Source organism: Silurus meridionalis, chromosome 15 (genome assembly GCF_014805685.1).
Source record: "Silurus meridionalis isolate SWU-2019-XX chromosome 15, ASM1480568v1, whole genome shotgun sequence".
Lineage (NCBI taxonomy): Eukaryota > Metazoa > Chordata > Actinopteri > Siluriformes > Siluridae > Silurus > Silurus meridionalis.
In genome coordinates, this window is record NC_060898.1 from 8,870,022 (window position 1) to 8,888,462 (window position 18,441).

General features: G+C 36.0%; 1 protein-coding gene across 2 annotated transcripts in view; it reads left to right on the forward strand.

The window, feature by feature from the left end:
- The first annotated feature begins 432 nt into the window (after positions 1 to 432).
- The window catches only part of col5a1 (procollagen, type V, alpha 1), a 77,112-nt gene continuing 59,103 nt past the window's right edge, over positions 433 to 18,441 (forward strand). For both annotated transcript variants that reach the window (XM_046868453.1, XM_046868454.1), the window contains exon 1: positions 433 to 892. In XM_046868453.1, coding sequence (XP_046724409.1) covers positions 781 to 892 — 112 coding nt within the window. In that variant the 5' untranslated portion in view covers positions 433 to 780. The remainder of the gene's footprint in view (positions 893 to 18,441) is intronic.

Below are 18,441 nucleotides of genomic sequence, written 5' to 3' on the forward strand. Positions count from 1 at the left end.
ACACATGCAACCACACCTTCACATTCACAGATACCTGCACCCACATATATAAAAATCAAAAAATCATACACACACTCCGCACACACAAACACCTGCATTCAAATGTTCCTACACACATGCGCACACATTTACAGTACATGCATCGACACAACTAGTTAAAGAATGAGAAAACTAGTCATTCATTCTAACATGGATGCATCCACTGACAGACATTCACACCAAAAGTTAAAGAATGAGAAAACTAGTTTAAACCCCCTTCCAAAAAAATCCTTTGCGTGCCAATTAGATGCCATTTATTTCCCCGTGCGTGTCTCCTATTCGCCTAACAGAATGTGGGAATGTGCCCCCACCTCAACAACCCTTATGAACCAATGAGGCGCCCCTTGTTTCTCCAGGGGTGGATCCTATTCCACTGTCAGGATGTGGGAATGCCTTCTTTCTGCCTTTGGCTCGGAGTTTGAGTGACGCGCGGGCAGGAGCAGCGCATCATTTCAGCTTGGAAAGAACTACGGCCGGGCGAGAAGGAGAAGAAGGAGAGCTCGCGCGGCCCCCCGCCTCTCCGAACGTCACGCGCGAGGACTTTCCGAATTCTCGCTTGAACCGAATGGCTGTATGAGAGACTCGTTCCGGCCATCTCCTCATCTTCTTAATCTTCTTTCCCTCCTCTGGGACGTACAAGTCCTTCTTCTCTGCACCGGGCCGCGCTCGGCATAACAAAAAGTCCAAAACTAATCCAGTCCCAGATCGTCGCCGCCTCACGCGCGCTGTGTGTGGACGGTCATGGATAACCAAATCAAGTGGAAAGCGAAACGGAGGCTTAAGGGCGCGCGGCTAGCTTTAACGATGCTCTTGCTCTTCGCCTCAGCAACCACGTCGTCGCTCGCTGGACCAGGTGGGTGACGCGTGAATTGAAACCGGATGGGGTGTGAATACTGGTGGGGAATAGACAACCTGGAAGATACTTCCAAGTATTGCACTAGTAGACTTTTAGAGTAGACATGCTAATTCCAAAGTAACTGATGCAAAACTTTTTGCTCTTTTCTCACTTCTGCAACTTGCTATTTAGTAAAGAAAGAGATTGATTTGAGGAAAGGTTGAAACTTTTCTTGTGCACATCAGCAGACAGAAACCAGATGATTCACTGCGCCATCTGTTGCTAGATGACTCGGATACGAGCGCACGACATTTTTTAGTTTTAAACGTTTAAATTGCGTGCTCTGAGCATCCGTACCAGGGTCCCCACACACAGCAGATGCAATTTTTCTCTTTCTATGCTACTTATTAGGTCGCATTATGCACACGATCCAACAAAAGAAATTTAGCCATATTTTTGCGTCTTGTACTGTAACCGTGACACGTAAATAATTAAACATAAACATCAAACTCTTCGCTCCCTAAGTTATTGAGATTTTTTAGAGTAAGCTAGATCACTATAGAGCGAGAGTAATTTTTACTGGCAACATTTTTTTTTTTGTTTCCATGCGCGCTTTTAGTTTTTTGGCAGAGGGAACATTTTCCCTTTTCCAAGAACCCCGAACGTAATTGAAAAAATATGCGCACTCAGAAACAAGAGGTTTAGAGTTGTGCGTTAATTCTCTCCTCCTCCTTCTCTTCACCCTCCTCTTTTTTCTTCCTCTTCGTTTTGATAAGAAAACCATGTTTTTTGGGGGGTTTTTTTAGGATTTTTTTGTGTGTTACTTGTTAATTACGTCCATTAAAGAGTATGTACGGCACAACTGCCTTGAAGTCTCGAGCTCGAAAAGGGCGGAGTTCGGGAGCGCGCCCGCCCGTTATGTTGGGTGGAGCGGCCGCGTGTCATCTCTCTCGCGCAGAGATGCTGAAGACGGGAGGCGCTCGTTCCGTTCCCTTTTATTCAATTAAACGCCTTCTTTAATTGACTCTAAAAGTGGAACTGCAATGCTTCAAGTTTTTTAAGAATTGTTTAAATGTTCAACACATGTAGTACCTGCTATTCACAGTGGACTCTGTGTTACACCTGTTGTGGCTATTTATTTATCTATCATTGTATGTGTATTGAGGGTCTATATAGGTTTCTTTTTTTTTCTTTTTATTTTTTTTGCAAGCTCAGTATTTATAAATTAAATTCAGTTTAAACGATACAAGAAACAAATTCAGCCCAAGTATATAAAAGGTGGGTTTGAGGGTCTGGGTCAGTCACATTCACTACTGAATTGTCACCACTGAATTCCCCTTAATGCCTGAACAATGTTTATTGTTGCTGTGCTCAAACAAAATATAGAAAGAACTTAGCCTTTTGAAATGACTGTAAAACCTTAAACATTAATACTCTTTGAATCTCAACTTCTTTCACATTGCACAGCTTTCAATTCTCAAACATGTCAAACAACTTTCAGGTTTACACAACTGTCTTCACAATTTATAAGCAGTAAGAACATGGTTGTGTCAAATGGGATTTTTTTTTTATCCTTCCTTTCTCAGTCTCTCCAATCTGTCCTGGGGAATAGAGGGAGGGACAAAAGAGGGGAAAAAACTAGAGGAAAAGCGAAGGGGAGGTGGAGTTCTTTCCATTTGCGATTCCCCACAAATCTGTTCATTGCATAGACACTCTTAATTCATAACTCCTTTTTTGCCTTAACTTGAACATGAACCTTACCATCAGCAATTTAAAACTAAGGGTCCACAGGGTGTCTGCAAAATATTCCTACATGTTTTTTCCTGAAAGGTTGATATATTTGAAAGAGCATTACCAGTATGCAATTTGATCTGCCAGTATACTGAGCAACAAATATAAAAATATGATTAAAATGAGATTTGCATTAGATTTATGTAGAATCTTACCTTTAATTTTGGTTTTAAATGTAAATGTATATGTAAACTTAATATTAATGTAAAGAAAATTTTTAGCATTAACTACAGTATGAATTTAAACATTAAAAGTTCATCTAAATGTAAAACTTTTGTGAAATGTTGTGTTGCAAATCGATACCAACATATTCTCACATTTTTACAAACAAATGACACAACTTCCTAACTTGGATCATGACCGATAGCTTGAGTATTTTTGTGTTTCCCTTCTCTCAACACAACAGGTTGTACTAATCAGCTAATTAACAGTTCATCCTGAGTTGCAGTTTGCATGTTAGAGCTGTGAAGACACTAATATTTGCAGTACAGGGGCTTTTGCATTTACAGCATATGGTAAACACTCTATTTCAGAGTAGCTTACAGTTATCTAATTTAAACAATTGAGCAGCTGAGGGTAAATGGATTAAGGGCCCAGCAGTGACAGCTTGGTAATGCTGTAATGCACTTATAAACAAGATCTTATTCATTTTCATCACCACATTATCTGTGTAAAGCTGCTGAGGCAATGATTTTAACCTATAATCTTCAGATCAGAGGTTTTCAGGACCAGCATTGCATGGATTCAGGATGTTTGTATTAAAATTATTAAATTAAAGAAGTGGCCAAATATATAGATGAATAGGTCAATTTAAAAGTAGGTAGTACCTATTGTGTTAGCTAGTCAGGTAATCAACTTTTAGTACATTTTACTTACCACTTAAATGCTGTAATTATTTAACATTTATCAGTAAATTTAAATATCATTAAAAGTTAATTTTTTTTTATTTAAAATATGTGATCAATTTAATGGGAAAATGTTAAGCCGAAATGTTTTTTCAAATGCTGATTGCCTCTGCTCTTTCGATGTGTGCTTCCCTGGGAAACATGGTTATTGGTAGTTTTACTGTATTAATTATGAAATCAGTTTGCCTGCTTAAATTGCAAGTTTGTGGTTGGTGTTTCATTCTTTTGTTTGTTTGTTTAGGTTCAGGCCACACTTTTGGATCTGTGTTGCCATCACTATAACTGGTAACCTCTAAAAGCCTCCAGCATTACTGGAAGTAACTAAGCTGGTCACCAGACATGCAAATGCTACATGCATTTCATTTACCTATTTATTTTACACCTGTTATTTTGTATCAGGAACTGATTTCAGGATTTACCAGATTTAGTGATGACATCCATTTTTGTAATGAGGATTGTAAATTAAGATTGATAGTCTGTTTCAGTTAGACAGCATTGAAGCCATTTCAGGCCTTAGTCAAAAATAATTAAAATACAGTTGTTCTTTCACTCAACAGTTCTGATTCTCTATCATGGGAGTGATGACTGATGAGAGAGAAAACAGTGTTTGACACAGGAAAAATAGAAACAGAAAGAGTGTAATGTTTTACTTTGGTTTCTGTGATGTGAATGTTTCTGTGATGCTAAATTGTTGGACTGTTTCATAGAAACTAGTATTGACTTGTGGCACAGAATTTTACATTTCACATAATTCAAACAAAAGTTTAACATTTTTCATTTAAATTGAATTAATCCATAAAAACCTATTACAAACACTAGATCTGTCCCAGTATATGTATACTTTTTTACCTTTAATATGACTTAATTAGAGTGAATTGTTATTAATTTGCAAGTGTTTGTCAAGTTAAAATTCAGACTAGTCTCGCATAAGTTATTGAGTAAAAATTAAACAGTTCTAGAATAAGAGGGGGTTTATGGAATGCCATCTATGGGAGATTTGTTTGAAGCACTTAGTTTTCTCTCGTAACCACAAGAAGTAAGGTCAGTGTTGGATTTGATCATTTTACTCCACTACTGTGTCCTTTGCTATATATCTTTAATTTGAGAATTGAAGACTAAGGACAATATTTCAGGAAGATAAATAATAAAGAATAAAGTTCTAAAGAAGAAGCTAATAGGGTAGAGAAAGACAAGGAAGGACTAGGAATTCCTTAACTTGGGTAGATGTATAGAAGGCAAGGTTTCTGGGGCAAGGAGTCACGGGACTGGAGGGTCAAAGATCAGATATTTGGGGTCATGAACCCAACAAATTATGCATACACTAGAGATTTATAGTTGTCTCCATGGAGATGCAGAAAGTAAAAGATAAAAGCAAGTGCTTCTGAGTTTGGATCTATTTGTGTATTATGTTACCATAGTGTGTTTATGCATTATGCCACTGTTTTATCTATATTGGCATCTGTGTCTGTTCAGAGCTCCAGAATTTTTTGGGGTGTCTTTTTGTGTTAATTAATATGAACCCTTTGATAAACTGATTAATTAGTCTACAAATGTATGGGTAGATTAAAAAGTGCAAATAGTTTTTTGTTTGTAAATAAAATATTTTTTATAATTAATTTATTTGGTTCTAATTTATAAAATCCAAGCAAGGCAGCAGCTTGAATTAGACAATTATGAACCTAATTGAATGCACCATGCAATGACTCCCATCAGTTCAATTGAGTAACAAATGTGCGTTTTATTTGTTTTGCCTGCTTCAGTTTCCGATACCTTCAGTTCCAGTCTAAACCAAATGCCTTCTGAACTTTTATTTGTATCTGTGTTCTGTTTATTCTGAATAATATACTTACATTCAGTTACATCTGCAGTATGCCTTTCTAATTGGTTAAAGTACAACCCCAATTACAGGGATGCACAGGGATGCTGTGTAAAGTATAAGGAAATCAGAATGTAAACCCAATTGTTATTCACAATAGAAGATGCATATCAAATGTTAAATCTGATTAAATGTACCATGTTATGGAAAAAGGCATAATTTTGAATTTGGCAACAGGCTCAACAAGTTGGGATGGGCAAAAATAGCTAAAAAATAAGTGGAACAGCTAGAAGAACATTTTGCAACTTAACTGGCAACAGTTGTCCAACATGATTGAAAAAAGAATACTATCATAGAGAGGTATAGTCTCTCAAAAGTAATGATGGTTAACCAGTCATGAAAAAAATGCAAATTGTTTAACAAATTTAAAATAATGTTCCTCAACATAAAATTAGGAAGACTGTAAATATCTCATATTCCACAGTAAACAATATCATCAAAAGGTTTAAAGAATCTGAAGAAATCTGTGCTTTAAATCCACTGCATTAAATACAAGTTCAACATGTCATCTACAATTGCAGTTAAAGCTCTATCTATGCAAAGAAAAGGCCATATGTTCCAGAAACACTGCCATCTTCTTGGGGCTAAAGTTAATTTAAAATTGACTCAGGCAAAGTGGAAAACTGTTCTGTGGCCTGAAAATTATTTGTGGTAACCACGGATGCTGCATTCACCAGACTAAAGAGATGATGGACCATCCGGATTGTTATCATCACACATAGTGCATTAGTGCCTATAGAATGGGCAGCTTGCACATCTGGAAAGGCACCATCAATGCTGAAAGGTATATATGGGTTTTAGAGCAACACGTGCTTCCATTTAGACTGTCTTTTTCAAGGAAAGAATTGCATATTTCACCAAACACAGCATACTTCATCTATTACAACAGCATGGTTTCATTAAAGAAGAACTTTCACCAACAGAATGGTGCATTATGGAATGAAAAATATGACAAAGAAGAGGAGAACTGTTAAATAAATAGAATTCTGTATAAAAAAAAGGGACAGGATTCTTCTTCCAGAATTTCCAGAAACTGGTCTCCTCAGTTTGCAGAAATATATATGGACTGTTCCCAGGTATATAGTGGATGCACAGTGGTAAACGTTGGCCTGTCCTAACTTATTTGAACCATCAAATAAAAAGTGCCTTTTTTTTTATTTTTATTAAAATGGTACATTTACATAGTTGAAACATTTGATATGTGTTCTATAGTAAGTAAAATATAGGTTTATAAGATTTGTGAATCATTGCATCCGGTTTTTATTTAAATTTTACCCAGTATCCCAACTTTTTTTGAATTGGGGTTATAAGTATTGCTGCAAATAACGATTATTTTGATAATGGATTAATCGGACGATACATTTTTCCGATTAGTCTGATCATTTTTATTTTTATTATTCAATGTTTTGCTTATTATAACTATATTAAACCCTAATTTGGGTTATCTATGTATAAAAGTAAACAAAAAATAATGCAAAAACTACATATTGAGTTTAACTATCTTTGATTTAGACATTTTAAAGCTTATAGTGGCTGCTTGTTGAGGAGTGCATGGGGGATTTTTCCTTCAATCAAATTAAATAAAAACATAAAAACAGCTTTTGAGTATGCAAGGTGAAGCAATTTGTGTAAATCCACATCTATGTAGTACTTTGCAGATGACATATTAATACATTAATAATAATAATAATGCATCTAGAATATATAATTAATATAATTTTGTATAATAATTAGGTGATATATGCATAAATTAAATACACAAACATTAAAAACAAGCATCTGAACCTAGTAAAGCCACTGGAAATGACATTTGAAAACAGATAAGTTAACTGTTGTAGCAGGCAAACGCTATAAACAGAGTATGGAATAAAAAAACTGGCAAGCTAACAGGCTTGACTGAAAGAAAGTTAAAATATATGCATTGGTGTACAAACGCATAATGATTCCCTGAAAACTACAACAGTGACTTAATATTGTGAGCATTTACTGCTGCTGTTATTTGCTGCTTTTAGATTTTGTATTAGTTTTCTTTTCGTGTGCCCATGCAGCACTGTGTAACTTCCATGCCACATAAGCTCAGCTTTGCACAACTTCCAGGTATAGTTTTCTCTGTTGTGTTTAATATAAAATGTTCCTATGCCTTGTGTTTAATATAAAATGCTCCCGTTGCCTTTGCCCATTGTAATACTGCCGGTTGACCCTATATTTCCGATTTTTGCAGGCGGCTGTGTTCTCTTGCAGTCACGCTAAAACGAAACTTAAACAGTCCAAATAATCGATAACGCCATTCGTTGACAACGAATTTCATTATCGATTATTATTGATTAGTTGTTGGGATTTTAATTGTAAGTTGTAGCTGCAATTCTTATTGTGTTGCATTAAGTGGATGTTACTTGAATAACTTGAAATATTTGCTATTGGAATACATTTAAGTATAAAGGATCATTCTTCAAAGTATAAATATAATATTTATCCTGCTACAGTGCACATTAACCGCTAGACCCACACTAGTATGATTGTAGTCTTTACACAATACAGTAAACATATAAATGCAAGGCATGTGGCTTTCTTTAACAGTGAACATCATGAGGTCATACCATTTCATTATTCATGGAAGTGTTTTCCTTTTGCTGATATATAGCTGGTGTTTAATTTTATTATATTTTCCATATGCTGTAAGTTTCCAGCCTCCATGGAACAACCCTGTTGCAAGATTTTTCCAGAGGCTTTTTAGTGTGTGTAACGACTTTGTATAATGATTGAAAAACCCAAAAAGAATTCTGAACCATTCTGGAAAATATGTTTCTGGAAACTTGCTAATAGGTAAAACATATTTTATTCAGGAGTTTTATCTCTATTGCTGTGCATTGGCATTCAAGTAATACATTGAAGACAGCAATGAAGATAAACCTACTGAACTACTTTGAATTGTTCTGAAGTGTTTACTTGACATCATCTATAGACCTCTTGAACCACTACTTCATCCAAGATTCTCTGTCAAATACTAGAGCTGATTTTCAAGGTTTTTCCCTATTCCCTGAGCTATGTCTGTATAAGCGATAATATAATGTTCTGTAAAATCTACATAGGGTTTCCTAATGCCATTTAAAACACCATTTAGCACAGAAACATAGCAATCCTAATAATTGTTTGTTGAACTTACTTTTAGGACAATAGTTAATAAAAATGTATATAAATAGTTGTAAAGTGTAAATAGAACATAATTAAAATATTGTATAAATGACTTTTTTTTTGTTATTTTCAATTGACAAGAACTGATATGGGCCTCTGTGAGTGTGGCTGCATATTGGAGTGTGTGAGTTGTTTTCTTGGTTCCCAGACTGGGAACGCTAAAATTTGTGAGTTTTGTGTTTCAGGAGATAATATACACTATGAATAGTCTCTTTGACTGCTCTGTGTGTGAACCCCTCCTGTTTTATTATTATTAACAGGAAGAATGAGCAGGGTTTGGGACCCACACACAGCTAACATCAAACCATATCAAGCTACACATCTGCTTTCTTTGTAGTAAAATGGTGTGCTTGCTTGCTCTGCATTAAACCTTGTATCTGACTTCACAAAAAAGGAAGGAAGGTTGCATTGTGATATACAGACATTTTGAACAGTTTTCTTCTAATAACATCTGGATAGAGTCATGAAGTCTATGGATCCTGTAGAAAAAAGACCAAGGGGGAAAAAAACAAGGAGAAAAAAAAAGGGAAAGAATGTGTTCCAGATGTTTTTATTCCTCTTCTGGTGGAATGAGGGAGAGGCAGAAGAAATAGTGTTTCATTTACAGAACAAACATGTCTCTCATGCGGAAAAGGAAGAAAAACGTTTTTGGAAGAAAAAGTTTTGCTACCTGGGGGGCTGGTAGGTGGGAGCAAGGGGTGTGAATTTCACACAGATAATAAAACAGCAGAATGAATCAATGTGGTAGAAAGTGTGTGTGTGTGTGTGTGTGTGTGTGTGTGTGTGTGTGTGTGTGTGTGTGTGTGTGTTAAAGATTATGAGGACTTGGACTACACACTTAAAATAGTAAAATTTACATGTTGAATCAACGGTGTTCTATTGAATGTTGACCTTATAAGGGTGTGTGTTTGTGCATGTGTGGAAAATGTGTAATGCATTTTTTATTGTTTAGTAATTAAGATGCCAACTAAAACCTCAAACTCAATTGCAAGACTTTTCAAACAATACGTCATACTACTGCATCAGGAGAGTGAGTTGTGTCAAATTTATTCCACAGGGCTACTGCAAGAAGAGAGAGATTGTGTGTGTGTGTGTGTGTGTGTGTGTGTGTGTGTGTGTGTGTGTGTGTGTGTGTGTGTAAGCTCTCAGAGGGAAAGCCCCATTTGAGCAGTCTGCATCTGATTACATGCAGTGTGTAAAAAGCATGTTTTGTATCAGAGGGTATTGGGAGTCTGAATGACTTATAATGCTATAATGTGTGTATGTGTATGTATGTGTGTGTGTGTGTGTGTGTGTGTGTGTTTGCGTGCTGATGATGCTGGGCTTTTCTAGCGAACCCGGTGCTTGGATGCAACTTTTTCAAATCTAAACGAGGGAATTATGGTTCTAGGAAAACTTTATGACCAGAACACTAATAAAACTTGTTAGTTTCATGACTGCCAGCAAAATAGGGACACATTCATATGGTAAATTGCATGAAACCTATATCACTACTTGCTTTTATTGCTGAAACTATTATACAAAACTAATAAAAAAATTCTAGATAATACAAATACTCAATCAACTGACTTACATATAACCAATTGATCTCCCTCAGTGTTTTCAATTATGATACATTTATTTAATAGAAACTGCTCAATTATAAATCAAATGAGAGGATTGACATTTTTGTAAAGGCAAGCTTATTTCGATGAACACACAATTACCTTCCAGCACACATTTTTTGACAAAACAAAGCCAGGTCTTCTTTTTCTGTAAACTTTTGTAAAAGTTCCTATTTTCTTTTTTTTGTATGTTTTTAAACACTTTTTGATGTTTTGTTGTTTTGATATTATAAATATGAAAGGAATGAATAAATTCTATAAATTGGTGATTGCATAAAACAAGGCACCTAACATTAGATACATTTCACAGTAAAATGTAATTTACTGTATGACCTTAGCAAACACTTGAAGACTAGTGGCACAGCTGGGCTAAATGGGTCAAAAAGTACCAATGGTTATTGTACCCACCAGTTTTTACAGTCTATGAACAAATATGTGTGTGTGTGTGTGTGTGTGTGTGTGTGTGTGTGTGTGTGTGTGTGTGTGTGTGTGCGCACGTTTATATAGAGAGAATGCCACACAGGTCTGGACAGGAGAGAAGGACTGTTAAAGCTCTATAATAGCATGGAAATCTGGCACTCCTTTGTATAGAATTGGAAGATCTCTTTGTGCCTCATGCACACACACAAAGTGAAGTACTTTAAGTAATTGTACTTGCTTAAGTAATTGTACTTTATGAACTCCTTATACCTAAAATCCTGAGACATTTAATTGCTCATTGTAACTAGACACACATACAGCTTGATTTATTAATTTATATGCAACAGTTTGTTTGTATTCATTTTTTCATGCAAGTTCAGTTTTCTTTTTTGTTGTTTGGTTTAACACCTTAAAGAGTTAAGTTTCTATTCCAGAGCCTCCAATCCCAGACAAGCTATACAATACATATTTGCCAGTGCTGATGTGGTGAAGTTAATGTTTCAGCAAATAGGAAATTAAAGACAAGAATCAGGTTACAGAAGAAAAAAAGGCTTTATTTTGCCACGTTTACTTTTCAGTCTAAAGAGCATTAAAGCAAATATAATCACACATGCTTGCACACATGGTTTTGTGTCTATCTCTCTCTCTCTCTCTCTCTCTCTCTCTCTCTCTCTCTCTCTCTCTCTCTCTCTCTCCCACATCTCTCAGCTCTTTCCTTTTTATCCCTTTTGCTGCTCTGAGAACACTTTTAAGTAAAACTCAGCACAGGTGTGTGATCCTTACCCCTCACCCTCTGCGGCTCTGCTGTCTATTCATAAACTGGTGCTCCAGCATGCACACTTCCAAAGCTGATTAACAGTCACTGCCACTTTAATAGGAACATCTGCATTTTAATATAGTTACTCAATCAGTCAGCCTTTCAGCAGCAGCACAAGGTTTATATAATGTAGATAAAGAAGAAAATCTTCAGGTAATGTTTACATACAACCTACACATACAGGAGCAGATAAAAAATAACATAAAGTGAGCAGCCATTTTGTGTTGGGAATACCTTGTTAAAGAGAGTGGTCAGTGGAGAATGGCCAGAATTGTTTCAGACCAGCTAGGAAGGCTACAGTAGCTTAAACTGCCATTCTATCATGGCCCATCTATGTTTGTAGTAGATGGGTTGCAAGAGCAAACGATCACGTTAGGTGTTGGATTCTTGTGATATGTTGTGGTATGTTTTATGCTAAATAGTATATATATATCCACTCATGGGGTTTCTTCCAGCACTCATGTTATCATGTTTGAACGCTTAGTTGAGCAGTGCAATGAGTCATCATTTCTAACCACAGGAATGCAAAATTTTATTTTGGAAATCTGTCTCACACTACAAAACAAGTTGCTAATTCTTTCTTTATTACATCTTTTATTACTGTGTGTTTTAAACTGAAAGACAAAAGACAGACATGAAGAGTAATATTAAAGCCTAACATGCTGACTCCACTTTTTCAGCATTCAGCATGGCGGAGCAGATAAAAATACAAATGACAGAGCACTCAACAAATATACTATGTTATGGCCAGGAAGAGAAGAGAAGGAGAGGCCATGACAAGGAGGATGCTATTTTCAGGGTTTTGGGTGTAAAGGTTTGTTTGTCTCTGCCATACCAGAATATAAAATAGTAGAGCCAATGATGGATATTTTACCTAATTGAAAAGAGAGGAAAGGGGCTTTGAGCACATGGAGATAATGAATTAGCAGACAATGGCACTATTCACTGTGGTTTGGTTGCTCATGTCATGATCTATAACCCTGGTGCTGATGACCCAACATCATTTGTTAGCCTCTGAAGTAAATCTTAACTATTTAAACTCTGTCCCAATATCCCCCATTGAAAGAGCTGTAAACAAAAAAAGAAAAGACTCTGTTATAAGCAATATAAACCTTTTTTAATGGATCTAAATATGCACATTTGTGGATCCTCATGATAGCAGGTGTGTTGGTGTATGAGTTTTTTCAATTTTTATTTTAATGATAGAAATGGAGAAATTTCACTTCATGTGTTGGACAGATAATTTTTCAGATTCTTCCACTTCAAGTAAAAATTTAAAGGCATCATGCTTGTCTCAAAACAGAAGGTAAAGGTTAAGAGGAGCTGTCCATCACATGTTCAGGGCAGTCATTGAGCTGTCAGTAAAGGCTATAATCTCACCCTCGGCTACAGGTCAGCCTGATGCCTGGTCAAAATGCTCTCCAAATTTGTAATTTAATAACAACTCATGGTTTTCACCAATCTTTCACCTGGCTTATTTAGTGGATTAAATTATAATTATTAGTTACTTTTGTTAAATTCTTATCATGTACATTATTCAAATTGAGATATAAATGAGAAAATAATGTTTAAAAACTTCCAATTCTTTTAATCAGGCATGATGTATAATGTGTGTGTGTGTGTGTGTGTGTGTGTGTGTGTGTGTGTGTGTGTGTGTGTGTGTTCTTTTAAACATGTCAAGTCAGATTTTCCATTACAGATAGATAAAAAGGAAGCGAGAATGTTAGAGATGAGGGTGACAGGAAGAGAAAGCCTATACTTATTGGCTTACTTTCAATACCAGAATAAGTGAGAGCATGTTTTATGTAAACTAGATGCATATGAGGGGAAACTTGGCATGTGAATGATACATATGGGAATAAATAATTATTGTGCAGGAGCATGTTTTTATGCAGCAGAAACCGATTCATCATTTGGGCTCAATTCATGCCTTGATATCATACAACAGTTATTTGTTATAGTAACATTTGTTATGTTAACAGAAATCAGAAACAGCACTAAGAACTGCACTCATGTCTACACAGAGTTGTGAATGTGCGTGAGTATGTGCACCTCAACAAGATTTTTTCTTGCTGTGTTTGTCAGTAAGTAAAAGAAAGCAATGAGGGAGTTGGGGATTCTCTCTTTTTCTTTATTTGCTGCCAACTCATTTTCTGCCGTCTCCTTCATTTTGACATTTAACTCATGAGTTCCTGGAGTGATTTCACTGACTAGTCAGATTCCTTCCTTAAGAGCAGGGTCTTTTAGAATCATTGTTGTGAATAAAAGAAGCACTAGCTTCTTTTACATACATATTAAAATGAGTAACAATGCAAAACAAAACCTCTAAAAAGTATAATTTACTAAACCACATCTTAATCTTAACTTTTCAGCTGAGTTGACTTGAACAAGTGATTGCAACCAATAACTGGTAGCATGACACTGTTAAATTAATATGCAAAATATACATTATTCTATTTTTATTTTTAGGAAAACACTTCAGAAAATTTATTTCCCAAACTTTTTTGCGCCACGGACCGGATTAATGTCAGAAAATATTTTTACGGATTTTCATAGTATTTTCTAAATATAATAATAAATGTGAATCCACTGAGTAGTTTTTGTTTATTTTGTTAGCTTGAGAGTTTCAATTTAGCGGTAATGTATTATGTGTTAGTTGCTGGAGCAGCCCCTTTAAGAAGGTAGCGGAAGTAAGTAAGACATGTGACCGACACAAGCATCTTGACATGCATCAAGAGTGAGTCATAGACAGATGTGGCAGAGAGAATCCGGTAATTTTCCAAAATAAAACATTGTTCAGAATCAGATAATGAATAAAATAGAAATAATGTAAGTTATGTATTCTTTCTGTGCGGCCCGGTACCAATTGAACCCAGGGATTGGGGAGCACTGCTGTAGACCATGTCAAGCATTCACCTGGAGAATAGTTTGTGTGTGTGTGTGTGTGTGTGTGTGTGTGTGTGTGTGTGTGTGTGTGTGTGTGTGTGTGTGTGTGTAAAAGGAATGTTAATCCTGAGAAGTAAACTGCCTAAACTCACAGAATCCAGGGTTCTTCTCCTGCTGTTTATGTGTGTGTGTGTGTGTGTGTGTGTGTGTGTGTGTGTGTGTGTGTGTGTGTGTGTTCTTCTCCTGCTGTTTATATATGTGTGTGTGTGTGTGTGTGTGTGTGTGTGTGTGTGTGTGTGTGTGTGTGTGTGTGTGTGTGTGTGTGTGTTTGTGTGTGTATGTGTATGTATGTATGTCTGTGTGTGTGAATGAGCACTATCATAGTGAGCACATTTACTGGGACATGTTGTGACTCACTGCTGCTTTCTGGCTTCAGCAGATGTGGAGAACAGGAGAACAGGGCTGGACTGGCTTTCAGTTAAAATGCAGACTGGTCCGCCCCATTATGGGTGTAACTGTTGGATGATTTGGACTGATGCATTGATTTAATAAGCACCAATTTAGATGACTAAATAAATGTACTCAACAGCTTATTTTATTCCTGAAGAATGGTTTAAGCTAATGGCTTTTAAAAAAAATCTAGTTTAATCAGCTTTTAATAGATGTTTGATTCTACTGAGCATTTAGCATAATACTGAAGCTACAATGAGTAACAATGTACTTCTTGAGTACTTCTTGAGTTTTGGTCTGTGCCAGCTTCATACGTTCTCTTCTTGCTACTGCCTCTTTGTTTGAACCTGTCCTCACTGTACTAATGTCCAGTAAAATTATATGGAATTGATGCTATTTATAGTGTGCTCGCATATTTTTACATCCTTAATGTAATTAAACATAAACATTTTTGCTTGGCTGCAAAAGTAAAATTTTATATTAAGCAGTCGTTTTGTGACTCAACTTCATGATTGTTGAATCTAAACTCCATTTGCTGAAGCTGAAGCCTGATTAGAAAGAACAGTCCTGTACTGAGAAAAAAATGGAAACTTATATTTTCATTATATAAGGGGAGTTTTTTAATTTGAATTAAAATCATACACTGTCATTGTGAGATGAAAGCAAACAGAAAGGAAGGAAACATTGCTAAAGATTAAGGGTAAAGACTTTGTGTTGCATGCGGTTTTGTCTGTGTGTTGGGGGGGTCCTTGGTGCTTGGGGAAGTACCGTCTAGCACAAAGAGCTGTGATGAGAACCAGTTTCTCATTTTATGTGAAAAGCTGGAAAGAGAGAGAGAGAGAGAGAGAGAGAGAATAAGCGAAAGAGACGATGGTAACTCAATGGGACATTTCCAATAAAGAAAAATCTAAGTAATTAAAGGAATCACAATATAATGTCATTATAGAAAGTTCCAAGCAAAAATACATTTATAACTAAACCTATTCACTATGCCATCATTGTGTAAAATTACATGATTCACTGTTGTTGGTTTTCGCCACAACCAGGAATAAAATCTTAGCAGGCAATAGGTTAGATTAAAAGTAGATCCCAACAACAGAAAACTTGAAACTCTGTAAAAAAAAAAAAAAATGCAGACCATCTCATCCATATAGAAGCTGTTGCAAATAAGTTGCATGCAAACATTTGTTTTTGTGAGTCAAACATTTGTTTCTTGTGATTCTAGAAGATACTGTTTTACTAAAACAAGTGTGTAAACCATTCTGAATATGGAATATGCCAATAAGGTTAATTTGTTTAAAATACTAGATAACAGTGAATGTTTAAATATCATGATGGAGGGAATTGTGGTTGTGGAATCAGTGAGGGACTCAGGTATATCTTAGACAAAAACAACTAACACAATATCACCACATATTAGAGGGTGGCTGGAATAGTGCAGTTATGCAGCACTAATTTATTGGAAATACTTTACTAATACATGTCATGTTTTACATCAAATAGTAAATGTCCTCATGCATATCATAAAGTTAAAAGCTTTTGACACTTCCAAATATTCAAGTCCATACCAATTGTTATTGGTAGTTCTGTGGTACTAACATCTGATCGCCAAAAAACATATACTGGCTGCAATTATGCAGGAATTGCTGCAAATAGGGAGCTGATCTTATATGTAGGTGGAGATCATTTTCCCTATTATTGCAAGCATTTGTATAACAGTGTGAACAAATTACAGTGTTAAAATGTCTTTCAGAAAGCACACATAAACTGTCATATAATGTAAGTATAAGCAGATGCAAGTGTAGATATTTTTTTGATACATGCTAGTAAATACAAATAAACAAAACAAAACAAAACAAAAAAATAGACCACACAACAAAGCTAACAATGAAACAAGAACTATAGCCTGAACCATGAACAAGAAGCACTATTAATGACAAGAGCAAGACAGTGAGAAACACAGAATCAAGAACTTAAATAGTTACACTATTTAGTTGAAACATGAAACAAGTGTGATCAGTGTAGCATGTAACGTAGAATGTGGAGGTGCAATGGCTGATGTAAAACATAGTTCAGGGACATTATCCCGACAGAGGTCCCCTCAAATATGCGGCTCCTGACACGCAAATCCCTTCCAGGGGGTCCTGGGAGGCCAGAGGTGCTATCCCCTGCTCCATGTTAGCCTTAAAGCTCACAGGGGGAGCAGAGCCAGATGGGGAAATGATGCTTTCTGTGAGGCAAGTAGCGTGAGCAACGTCCTTAGCTCAGCAAGAAGGCAGAGCAATGTCATCAGCCAAGCAGAGCAGAGGACTTTCTGCCCAACCTATTTGCTAAGTGCTTAGATAAAAAAAAAAGTCAAATTTAAAGATAACATTTTTCCTGTCTGCAAATTTATTTTCACTTGTGTCAACAAGCTGAGTGTTTTGTGTGTGTGTGTGTGTGTGTGTGTGTGTGTGTGTGTGTGTGTGTGTGTGTGTGTGAGAGAGAGAGAGAAACAGAGAGAGAGAGAGAGAGAGAGAGAGAGAGAGATCAAGACAAATTGATTAATATGAATCAGAAAACTGGAACACACGCATACAAAAACACACACAAACGCACACCTACCTATCTACCTACCTAAGAAAATGTGCCGTGGTATCAATGTTGTCTCAGTATACAACTAATGCTGTTTTTTCACTCTTCTGTGGCTCCTCTTTAAGAGGGTAACACACACACACACACACACACACACACACCAGATACAAGAAATACAAAAGTGTAATAAGACAAGACTGAGGCCTGAACTGAACTGTACTTTGTGGTTGAGCTCTCATTAAAATCCTCTTGTGTGTGTGTGTGTGTGTGTGTGTGTGTGTGTGTGTGTGTGTGTGTGTGTGCGTATGTCTGGGACGGTTTAGATGTTGTACAAACCTGCAGATACATTTTATGTAACCACACTAAGCTGTAAAAGATAAAAATGTAGCACATATCAAATGTTTTGCATGTGCTCACACTCCAATTGCTGACTATATAAAAACACATACAAATATTGTGTACAATCACTTTTAATATGCATTTCAATTATTCTGAGAAAAATACATTCCAGCTAAGAAATGTTTGTTTCTAGGGTATGTTTTCAGCAAAGAGTTTTGCCTCAACTGATATTTAAAGAATATGTTAACCTTTGATAACCAAATTGTGTAGGCTTGGTTTAACTTATTTTACAAATCTTAGAAAGTTTTTAAGTGTTTATCAGCGATAAATTCAGATAAAATCTTACTCAGATAAAACTTATTTAAGAATTGTTTTAAGACATGTATATGCAATGCTTTGCCATTAGTAGAAGTTTGCTACTTTGCTGTGAACCATAAGAATGATTTCTATCTTTTGTCTGTCAGCAGGTCATAAAGCTGTCTTGTTGCTTGCACAAACCTACATAGACGAACAGAAAAAAAACCTCATTATATACTTCTCATTCTGATCAAATTATGAACACTGCACTGTGCTTACATGCTCTGGTTTATTTTGCAAACAGGGTTATGAGCCTAGGTTGGCTTGTAAGTAAGGTTAATGATCAACAATTAGCAATCATCAAACCGCACAATGTAGTTAACATACACAAACACACACACCACAAATTGAGCTCT